This window comes from Amblyomma maculatum, chromosome 1 (assembly GCF_055883805.1).
Source record: "Amblyomma maculatum isolate TAMU_Amacu chromosome 1, ASM5588380v1, whole genome shotgun sequence".
Taxonomy (NCBI): Eukaryota; Metazoa; Arthropoda; class Arachnida; order Ixodida; family Ixodidae; genus Amblyomma; species Amblyomma maculatum.
In genome coordinates this window covers 203,826,804-203,838,834 of record NC_139344.1, presented here as the reverse complement: position 1 = coordinate 203,838,834, position 12,031 = coordinate 203,826,804, and the positions used below count along the sequence as shown (strand labels likewise).

The window sequence follows — 12,031 nt, the reverse complement described above, 5'->3', positions numbered from 1 at the left end:
CGCGGATGCCACTTTGCAAACGTGCAATGTTGTCGTCAATTTAATAAATATTTACCTTGAGTATTGTCAGAAGTGCATATTGACGAAAGTGAAATTGAATCTGTGTTACCTCTGAGCATTGAACTGTGGTAGTACCGCACGTGCGCCCCACATATATCTCCCTGTCACTAACTCTAAATGATTTTGTTGCAAGCGCCGCGGTCTTTTTTTTTTTTTTAATCGAATATTTCCACGCAGAGCACCCTCATATTTTGTAGCAAAATTGTAGCGAAATACCACCAAAAACAATTATCTTAATACGGTAATTAATTCATCGAGATCACACGCAGATCCTGCCCCGGCTGCTGCTCAGGGAAGCAAGCGGAAGGTGTTTTATTTTCTGAAATATATTTTTGTCAGAAAACCTGAATCAGTAGGTATCCAGATTAAAGGGGTCCCTGGTTTGAGTGAAATTTTATAAATACTTTTTCACTTATAGCTTCAAAAGGCCGAGCCTTGTACAACTGTTCGTGTCGGAGGTTCAAACGTCATACTGGTCCGTTAAAACTTGCATAAAGGTTTCACTTTTTTTCTCCGTATAACGATACTTGCTTAACTGACACTGCCAAGAGAACGGCGGCATTGTTTAAGAGGAAACCTGCGTCGAAGGCTCAGGCATCGGTTGTTCCTTTTTTTTTTTTTCTTTTTTTGCAATTACGATGAACTCCCAGAGTCAAGGGAGTGGTCTTGCTCGAGAATGTGCGCGCTCAGCCCCTTGATATGAGCCTTGAGGCCGTGAAGAAGGGGCGGAGAACATGTGGAGAGACAGGTTCCTGTCGTTTTTAGCAAACTTGAACTTAAGGCACGGTCACGATAGTGCAGTTTGTGGACTTGGTGCTTTCACGTTGTCCACTTTGCCCCAGTGAGCTGTTAAAGGCTTCGCGCGCTTTGCGAGATTATTTATTGTTTGATACTAGACGAACATTCAAGGACAAGAAACCATTCGACGTGAAGTAAGAGAGGGCCTAGCCGCTGTACCCGAGGTTGTTTCGCGTCCAGGCTCGCAGTTGGCCTTTCGTGCCTCCCTTAGTACCACCCGCTTGGACGAACTTCTGGCGACGGATCCCTGTACTCCATGAGCCTGTCTGCTGGCCCGAAGCTTGGTCTGCGAACACGTTTGACTGCGCTGATGCACTTGGAGCCTCTTGCAGCATCTGTTGCGCCTCCGCTGCATCGGCCGCCTGCGCGGCAGCTTCCTCCTGCGAGGAATGCTCCTGCTCCTGCTGTTGCTCTGCGGATGAGTCCGAAGCAGCAAGCTGGCTGAACTCGTGGCTAGATTCCCGGTAGAAGCCACGTGACGAAGAACTGGAGTCACGCGCTGCGGACGACTGCTGATTCGACGTCTGTTGCTCTGCTTCTTCCGAGAGAGCGGCAGACACTGCTTCAGAGAGGCCAGTTGCTAATTTTGTTAGCTGCGCGCTATTCACTTGAGCCTGGACACTGTCTTGGCCCGCGCTCAGTGCGCCGAACGGCTGCTGGCTCTGGACTGCGGTTTGCTCAGTGACGTGCCAACCACCGTTTCTCGTCACTCGTCGTTTCGCTTGACCCTGCTGCTCTTGAGTGCCTTTTTTACTTGAATACCAGGTCAGGAAGGGTGCGCTAATTTTCTTCACGCCACCTTCGTTTATGACGGCTAATTCTTCGTTGCCTAGAAGTCCGTCAGCCGTACCTTCTTTAGCGGCCACCAAACCTTTCGTTAGACCTTTGGTTTTATATTGACCTTGTGACAGTTCGTACGGCTGTATTGCGTAGACAAGGAACAACGGCACTTGAGAGTACATCATTTTGTATGCATATGACCATGGTTCCGAAGTTTGGCTCCGTGCTATATACGACCCGCTAGAGTAAGCTGCCCCTATTTTGGAGTCTAGGGACGACGCCAGCTGTCTCAGCTGAGCTTCAGAGAATTGCAAGCCAGACTGCCCTTTTGATTGGGACGATGTGATTTGGGATCTATAGTACCGACGTGACTGAGAGCTCGGAGCCTGCTGGGCTTCAGCCGTGGACTGTATGCTAGAAACTTGGCTGTTGTCTTCTGGAAAAAAAAAGAAAAGCGAAAAAGCGAATGTTTTGTCGCGACATGCCGCATATATGGTACGTTTTTGCGCTCCATAAAGTATCATGCTGACCCTTAAGGATAGCTGCCATGACTCATCATGACGCATCATGACCCATCAGCTGCGGCAACAAAATAAGGCATGCACCAGCTGCATGATATTTACGTGCGGCAAATATTTCACACTACGAATCAGAAAGCGGGACCTCTAGACTAAGCCTCTCGTGTGCAGGAAATCAGAAAACACAGAGCAGCAACATTCGTGGGAATATTGACAACACGTCAGTAGGCGGTAATTATCTTGCACCCCGATTCAAGAAAAGAAATAACCTTTGAGCAAGCGTGAAGCCGTAGTAGTACGAAACAGAGACGGAAACGACCTCTGTACTAGAATGGATCAGGATTTAAAAGAAAAAAAAAACAAAAAAAAAAGCTCCCGTGCATTCTTTCCAACTGAATTCGAGTGAGTATTGTTGAGAGCCAAGCTAAATACCTACTGTTAGTTTTTTTTTTCCCTCTATAAGAGGAAATGTAAATAACGGCCCTATAAGCCAAGAAAGAACACATTACTGCTGTTTTCTCACCTTCCGTACAAACAGGTGGAAAATTCTTCGAAGACCTAGTTTCAGGGTGGAAAATCCAAGAAGGTAAGTCTTCATAACTGCAACCGTTCTTGTCCAGGATATAGCGAATGCATCGGTTATCCCTGCAGAAAGTTAAGGTGCGCCTTTACTCTTCACTAAATTGAGGAGCAACACTGTATCGGCTCATTTGCGGCTATATACCTATTACCTATACTTCAGTCCTCAAGTCACGGAACAATACTCGTTTCTGTTGTTCCTAATTTGCATCATAAGAAACAAATAACAATACCGCATTGGTTGGGAGGGCAATGGTGCTTGCAACACGAAGATCTCTTCTTTGTTCCGAAACTTACAAGCACTAACATACACACAGGCGTGCATGAAAACAGTATATTTTGAAAATATTTTCGGTTCCATAAACCGGTTTTGATGATAAACCAAATTTTTCGAACGAATGATTCAAGAATTATGCTTGTTCCGACATTTTAAATAAGTGCCACTGCTCATTTGTACCACGTGACATTTTACAGCCGCTCAGGCGTAAAACTTGATTTTACATCTCCGACGAGAAGCTTGGTTTATCATAAAAATTTTCCATGGGCAAAAACTAAAAGTAAGCTGACCTACCTGTCCATTAGCAATCGGCCGACTACACCCTATTGGGATCGAGCTCCTATCCTCGATTCAAGCGGCCCCTGCAGCGGCCGACGTCAAGAATCGAGTGGATGCAGGCGAGCGGCGGATGCCTTTTTACAATGCAGGCGTACGTATGTTGCAATGCTGTGAAAGCGCCGCAGATCACGCTAAAGACGAGGTTACCTTTGCGCAGGCGTGAGGATAACGATGATAATACAGGAGCACCGATAACCACATTTTGAAACGCATCTTGCTCCAGAGAGGAAACCTTAAAGCTGCCCACTTTCCTTTGGTAATTTTTTTAACATGAATTACTAAGGAGCGCTTAGGGAGGCCTCCCTTCGGGTGTCCTTTTCTTGCGGTAGGCACAACGCTACCTTCATGCTTCCTCACTTTTCCCCTTGACCAGAAAGCACTCTTCACCACAAAATGGCTTGCTTCGGGCTCGAGCAATGTCTCCGGCGGCTCGGGCGACGCAATGCGGGCAAAGCGATCATTCGCTGCTGCCCCTTCAAGGCCGCGTTGTCAGAACAACGATGCTTTCCTGCCAAGTTGTCTGGAGCATTGAAACAACACGTGTTATATACAAACTACCACACATAAGATTGCACTTTGAAATAAATACACAGATGTGTACTCGATTTTGTATAACTTGGAGCAATATTTTCAAATATTAGGCGCAAATTCTCGACGCTTGAGGCGCGAAAGCGGTTCGCCGTCGCTCTTTGCGGATCGTTACCCAAGGAGCCGCTAAGGGCGGTTCGAAAGTGAGATGGCTCCCTTCAACGCTTCCTTGAGTACAGGAAGCATGGAGGGCTCCTCATGCGAGGCAAAGGAGCCGCACAAGCTAAGTAGTGTTCTGAAATTTGGCCCTGGGAAATACTTGTGTTCTGGGTTGCTGTCTCGCTACAGCCAACGCTACAAGACATGCGAAAGTAAAGTCAGGTTTGTTTATTTTTTACATCAAGGGTACCATAATGGGGCGCGTTACATGAGGGGTAACTATAACCATGCAGATACATATACTATATGGCCAAAAGTAAAGAAAAAGAAAGTACCTCTGCCCGTGCCAGTGAAATGAATTGTAATATGACTGACACAACTTAGACTTCGGTTGCTAACTCGCGACGGTTCACATATCGCGCTAAATTTCGCTGCCGTCAGATACTTTGGTTTTTGGAAAAGTACCTGGATTGCATCATGCCTTCTGCATAGCGCCCGTCGTCTCCACCTCGGACTACAGGTCAATCCACACAACGGACCACTGGCTCTATCCGCGGGCGGAACATCACGTCACCCGACGTCAATGGCTCCGTCCCAACCGCGGATGGAGCAGTTTCGCAGGCGATGAGCTGTTTGGTCCATCGTGTAGATGAACCTGACGGAGCGACGTAGGTTACGGTGCAAAAATTACCTAGACACAGCTTTCCCAGAAATAAGACGCACGTCGTAGCAGCCGCGTCCGCCATTTGGTCAACGATGACCACAATGCTTAGGCAACAAATACGCACGGGTTGTGCGACTTCGTTGCAGAGTGCGTGCACATTCTAGACCGTCATTCGTGCTCGGTGCAACAGGGATAGCTAGGTACAAGGACGTTTTTTGCGAATGTGCTTTAAGTGGAGATAGCGACAAGAGTTGAGCAAGAGATACCGTGTTTGAGAAAACATGGAATGTTTTGGTCGAAAATACATGTTCTTATCGGAACGTCATTTTGTGGCCAATATTTGCCGATGTTGTGCGTAGCCTACGGTCGAGTTGTTTCATATCTAGAAAGGCAGCTCTTGTTTCGACCTTCTCCCTCCTTCACGATCAGGAAATGCAGCCTCCATTTAAACACGCGTAAACCGGACAATACAGATGGAAAATAAAAGGAAAGCGTAGGTAGTACAAGTCCACCGCAGCACTTAGAAAGTCACTAAGCCCTATCAGAAAATATTGTGTGCCGACTGCAATATTCACCAAAACGTTCGCAGTCAACATATCTTTAGGGCAATATACCGGAGGCGTCTACAAGTAGCTAATCGACATTTACTCATCTCATTTGTGAGGTCATCGGTCAAAGGCTGCAGTGTGCAAGCAAAGCAGTACTCCGTTTCGCTACTTCTCGTAGCGGGCGATGAGCTCTTGTAACTTCCGCTGCAAGCAGTAGCAATGTGAAGCGTAGCGAACCATATGCGATTTTGTTTTGTCAGCTGTGACAATAAGTAGGGAAACATTGCTGTGCACTAGTCCTGGAATGTGCGGCCCGATGTCGATACAGTTAGGTGAATGTGCACTTCCCAGTGACATTTATGAAAAAACGCGAGTTTCACTCATTTCTGGCCGTGGCTGGACGTAAAAGGGTGAAAGATTGCGTTCTCTTCGTAGGCATATGATTGCAGTTCAATATGGTCTGATAGCCCGTACAAGGCGCGACCGCATTTTCGTACCGCAGGGTCTCCTACAATCTGCGGAGCAGGAATCGACAGCTCGCTTCTGTCATGGAATGGACGGTACATTAAAAAGATGTGTCTCTATGCCCCTCTGTTCAAGAACTGGTATACGTACAAGCACTTTTCAGCTGCTCCGCTGGGCGAAAGTATGCAGCGTCTTCTTAGTAACCGCACCATGCGCTTTGCTGTGCAAGCGGCTTCTTGGCAGCGACCTGCATGTTTATACATCGTGTACGGTTCAAGGAGTTAAAACAACGAGCCTTTGGAACTGTTTCTTGCTTCGTATTTTATTCCCTGAACATGAGTTTCATGAAAATATCCTCGCCCCATAAGGTCGCATTCAAGTAGAGCCAGAATCCAAGATCGGCATAAGTTTTGTTACAAAATTTAAAGAGCCTCGGGTGGTAGAACAATTCAGGGCACAAGGATTCTTGAATTCAATTTATTGATTAGCATTCAGGAGGAAGGTGGTACCTTTCCTCCTCTCCCCCCACCCCCCCTTTTTTTTTTCTTCCGCATGTGCCGCTGTACATACACTTAGTTCGGTACGATTGCTGTTCTGCCATCCATAGATTAAAACAGCTACATGCAACAGAATAGTAAACTACTGTTTTTTTTTTTTCTAGTAATAGTCAGCCATAACTGCGACCAGTGCGCATCTCTTCATTAATTAGGATCAGCTATGTTTGTGACTGAGCTAACTGGATAATTACCTACTGGTCTTGCCCAAATATTATGCTGCGTCACAGCTGTACTGGGGGTGGTATGTTGCAAAGTCGGCAGACTGTTTTAAAGGCCCATATGGCACTTCTGTCACCTCAGGTATGTTGTTTCGAAGCGGTCGTCATGCACATTTTCCGTGTGCTGGACTGTCTCTGTAGCGATTTAATCGCTACAAACTAGCTTCAGTGTTGCTTCGAATTTCCTAAATTTTTCATTAACGCTACGAAATAACCTCAGAAGCGATTTTAAATATAGCTGGTTGCAGTGATTCTTACCATTCGGGCACCTTTCATCTTGCGCTGCCTTTTGGAGCGCTGCAAAGTGTGGAAGCAAGCAAAGCGTAACAGCAAGTTATGGTAAGATTCTGGGACATCTTTTAAATGCGCGGCAACACTGGTATATTGCGAGATACTGTTATGTATTGATGGGAATGTTGTAAGCTTCCGATGTGGCGCGAAAATTTGCTTTGAAAGTTATTCACGCACTCGCGGCGAGTGGTAAAAAAAGAAAAAAAAAACCACATTGGGATGCGTTTTTCGTAAATAATTGGGAGGCGACTATGAAATTTTGTGAGAGGCCTTTATGAACATGCAGATAGGGGTGGCCGAAACTTCCAATGGGTAGCAAGTTTTTGGTTCTGAAGTTTGCCCTGCGGTGACAACGAGTAATCGAGACTGCCATTGGAAACCAATGGGGGGCGTTCCTAAAAACTTAAAACCAAGAACAAGAAGCTTGCCGAGAGTGTATATGCAGATATATCGATTAATACCGTGAAAAATTACGTTATATATTTATTACGTCCAACTATATGCAAAAAATGGCGTTTCAGAACTTTTTCCCAGAAAATGCCCAGAATATCCGTGTATACATGTCTACAGGAATTCAGAAGCCATAATGGCAAACCTTGTCTCTAATATGGGCTGTACAGCGGTTGTATCAGCGACCACTTTCGAAAATTACTCGCGTATTTCAGTTTTTCGATGCTTAGGAATATTAGAAAGTGTCTATACTGAAGCTACCGGTGGATTAACCTCTTATGAGCCATTGTGAATGTCACTGGAACCGGGAAGGAGTAAGATTTAAGGGAAAATTGTAAGGCGAAATGAACAAGCTCCGTCGGTGTCCCACCTCATATTTATGGCGTAAAAACTGAATCAACTGTTGAAATATTTGCAGAGAGAGATGGCTTCAGACACGCTTATTATCGAAGAAGAGAAAAAAAGAAAGGCCTGGTTCTTTAATTTTGTAATAAGCTCAGAAACCCAATGAATTGATCCAGCGATGACAGAGAAAGAGGATAAGCACAAGGGCTATTATTGCTTTATTGACGAGCACCGAAACTCACTCTCCTTCCTGTTGATAGCTGGCGTCCTTGTTTACGATGGGTAGTATCCTTCTGACGTAAATTTCAGCTAGAATGACTAATACGCACGCAAAGGGCTTAGTAAATAGCATCATTAACTAACATTAGGATTAGAATTAGAGAAAACTAACGCTATGATTAGATAAATAACATTAGGAGTAGTGTGAACGCAGCAGCGTCTTTTTAGCTTATAAGACTGTTTCCGGACTAGACTTTCCGTTTCGTCACCGTTTCATATCCACGTGCTCAGCCGCTTCAATGATGGGCTTCTCCATCTGATTGCAAGTTGCAGTTGAATTGCAGGTTAGTTCATTCAATCCGTATACGTTTGCGTTTAAAGATGGTTAGGCGTTACATGTCATATGCGTGAAGGAATCGTACCGAAGTTATACAGCTAAGAATAGGATTATTAGTAATGCTCAATTGTGTGGCGCCATGCCACTGGCAGGAGAGGTTGCACTATATACTTGACGTTTAATGTCAGGCATTGTGTCTGTATGTGACGCGGGCAATGAATCATAGTTCTGTTTACGCACAGTTGACAGTAAACAGGACACGGAAGTGGCCCAGATCGGCGCACGGGCAGTAAAGTCAGCATTTCTTGTCTCGCGCATCCTGTTGTCTTCCGCGCCGAAAACAAGCTACGTCACACGTGCATTTAAAGAGCCAAAGCTTCGTGTATTGAGTACGGTGCACATACCGGCTTGTGCCATATTTTTCTTGACCGTGAGTCGCTGCTGCCTTTGCTGCTGTTGCTGTTTCTGCTGCTGCCTGAAAGGTTGGCTCTGTTGCTGGTACTGCTGCGTTTGTCCTTCCTGACTGCTGGGGTCAAGCACAGGAGGCCCGTAGACAACTTTCTGACCTGCGTACAAAAACGCATGCAAGACATGCTCAGCTGCACAGCATGCGGAGCAACTATGAACATTTGCAAGCTAATTTAACGACATATTTCTCCACATACGCTGCAGCTTGGTGTTAGCAGTAAGTGTGATGTGGTCTGAGTTCAGAGTACCGCAGTACTAGAGGCTTGTTGCAATATTTCGCTTGCAATGTGATGCTTCTGTGAAGGGCTGGTGTCGCTGCGCCTCCATGATTTTTTTTACCTCTTTTTATCAAACGGTTTTTTTTTTTTGAAACACAGGAAGCGGAGATAATTGATGCAGCTGGCACCGAAAGGCAATTCGCATTCAAAGACCCTTTTTCATTATCGATTCTACCTGTTGTTGTTATTGTTGTTGCTACTGTAGGAAGAAGAAAAAGAAAATTCCACCTCGCGCTCTTTTTATGCGATGCGCTACGAAGATATGCCGCAAGGTTTTACTGCTGGCGAGCATCCTCCGCCTTTCGTTTGAGGTAGGCGTCCACTTTAAAAACTTATTTAAAAAAAAAAAAAATCAGTTTTCAAGTTGTAGCAAAAAAAAAAATATATATATATACTTTTAACTCTACTCCAGAGATTAAGCCAAATTTGTAACTCCCTGTGTATTTTGCAAAACCGAAATTGACTGTTTAGATTTTTTTCCATATACTGGAAATATCTTTCGCAGTTTTCATGGCCTTGCATTTTTGACTTCTGGATATTTCAATTTAGAATCATTACAATTTCTTCTAAACATGTATGTCTATTTGCGTTGGCACTGAACAGCAAAAACGCTCACAAGAGGGAAGCATGATATTTGACCACGTAGGTTCCAAGTTGATGAACCTGCGGACTGATTTTGTTTATCAGTTTTATTCTATCAATTTATATAATAGTTTTTAAATGATTGGTGAAAATCATACTCTTGAATAAAGCTATTCCGAAAATAGCCAAATTAGCAAATCTCTGAGCATTTTGGTTAACTGAAACTGTCGCGATAGTATGTGGGAATCGAAACGGTTAGTTTCGGTTCCCACAAAACAGCAAAATCAATAAAACAGCATATATATATACATACATATATATATATATATATATATATATATATATATATATATATATATATATATATATATATATATATATATATATATATATATATATATATATATATATATATATATATATATATATATATATATATATATATATATATATATATATATATGCTGTTTTATTGATTTTGCTGTTTTTGCTTCTTAGTTTTGTAAGTTTTACAATAACACTCATTTCCATGCATGAATGTCCATTTTTGCTTGCATTCAAGAGCAAAAACGCTCACAAGAGGGATGCATGACATCTACATCTCTTTGGTGGTGTACGCTGGAGCGTTCTCGCGCGAATTGAATCTGCAGACTTCCTGTTCGGAGCCTATAGTGTAATTCTATGCCTTCACCTCATTGTTTACGCGCTTTAACTGCATGGGAAAGGTGAAAGCTTGTTTGAAAGCTTGCTAGACAGGCGACCAAAAGCGCATCAAGAAATCCTGCCGTCACTCAATCGATGCCGCAAGAAACGCGGGTAAAGAAAAGAAAGAAAAAAAAAAAAGCGAGCAGATGCGCAGGCAAAAAAAAAAAAAAAAAGAGAAGATTAAGGAGATCGTTGGCTATAAATAGCCGATTTTAACCCTCTTGGACAGGGCTATACGACATATGGTATAATGTATAGCTATATGAACTCCTTTTTATTCTTTTTTCTCGCAACTCAGCTTTCTGACATTTCAGTTTACGCGACCATTCGTAGCCTTTTTTCCGTATTTTAATGAAACTTTGCACACGTATTCTTCACATATTGGGGCTGTGCAATCAACCACGAAAAATAAAAATTGTACGATAACGTTTATTGTTGTTGCATTTCGATTAACGACATTCCTTATTGAAAATCATTGTATTTGGCATTTGTCTCATTAAAAAACGACAATTGATAATATCATGATAATTTTGGTTTAGTGCAGAGCTACCATCTTTACGCATGTAACCGCAAAAGGAAGCTTCGTTGTGGCGCGATATATGAGTTATCATTGCTGGCGTGAGATGCATATACATTTTTTTTTTACAAAAAAAAAAAAAAAAAACATTTAATATAAACCACTAATGTCTTCTTTGTGTTTAATATTAAACATGTTCTTTTTCTGAAAAGTGGCCTCTCACTTTGAATCTCTTTCTATCCCCTTGGGTCTCACGTGGTGCGGGCCAGGGCAATTTTATTTTTGTTTTTGTTTTTCTCCTCATCCTGAAGTATGTATACGCTCTTGCTGCCGTGTGCACAAGCGCGTGTAGTGCACGCGACTGCGGTGAAATACTTCTATGGTATATGGTATACATGCGCGGAGTGCTAACAAGGGCTATGAGAGACGCCGTATAGTGGAGGACTACGGCTTTATTATTTGTTTCTGAACGTAAAATAGCTGATGTTAGCAACTCTAATTCCAGATATAGCGGACGACGCACCGACCGCTCGACGGCTCCTACTGTGAACAGTGAAGTGAATGCTCCGTTCTCTGGGTCACTTCCGAGCGGCCGCAGATGATAGCTGATGAGAGTGGCCAGTGGTCACCATGCATTTTCTGAGGGTTTGCGAGCTACTGGTTACGACGAACTAGCGCGCGCACGGCGCCGAGCAACAGGATCGCAGTTTCTAAACGAAGATGCTAATTTATAATGTAAATGCACGTTTCTTGTCAGGGGGAAAACGACCGGTCCCGCGTAATATTTTCTTCTGTAAGATATAGAATAAATCAAAATAAATCAGCATGCTTGCTACGACTCTAAGTAAGGTACGGCGTCACCTGAGTGACAAGAGTAGATGAGAAAAGTCGGAAACACAGTGGTAATGGCGACAATCAAAAGTTTTGCTCAGAGTATAGTATGGTCTATAGGTGCGTCAGCAGTGAGGAATAAATTTTTCCTTTTTCAAAATAGCTTTCTACCCCTCGCAAGAACAGAATAAAAAAAAAAAAAGAACGCTCTTACCGAAAGCGAAAGACGTTGCCATGGCAGCCACTACCAGCATAAGAAGTTTCATGTTGTCGTCGTGGCTCCGCTGGATGTGAGGAAATAAATCTTTACCGTACAGAAATAACAAAGAGAGACAAGCCGTACTGGTTAATAGCGAACGTCCGTAACTTGACCACGCAGACAATGCTAGCATGAACAGTGTGTGGAGGTCATGCTCTAAGTGCCCTTGCTGCGCTGCCGTTGGGCTCCCCGCTTTTGTCGTGAGCTTTTTGTGGCATAAAATTCCTCTAAGTTCTCTGACGGGCAACGCAAAAACCGG

At 43.7% G+C, this 12,031-nt stretch overlaps 1 protein-coding gene across 1 annotated transcript; it reads right to left on the bottom strand.

The window, feature by feature from the left end:
• Positions 1-960: 960 nt before the first annotated feature.
• On the bottom strand, positions 961-11,779 carry LOC146205400 (uncharacterized). The gene is made up of 6 exons (XM_084586917.1): positions 11,728-11,779; positions 8,537-8,698; positions 6,749-6,787; positions 5,866-5,962; positions 2,680-2,801; positions 961-2,074 (listed from the first exon to the last, which is right to left on the bottom strand). Exons 1-6 carry the CDS (start codon positions 11,777-11,779, stop codon positions 1,005-1,007), a joined length of 1,542 nt encoding a protein of 513 aa, XP_084443043.1. The 3' UTR covers positions 961-1,004.
• Between the last annotated feature and the right edge of the window lie 252 nt (positions 11,780-12,031).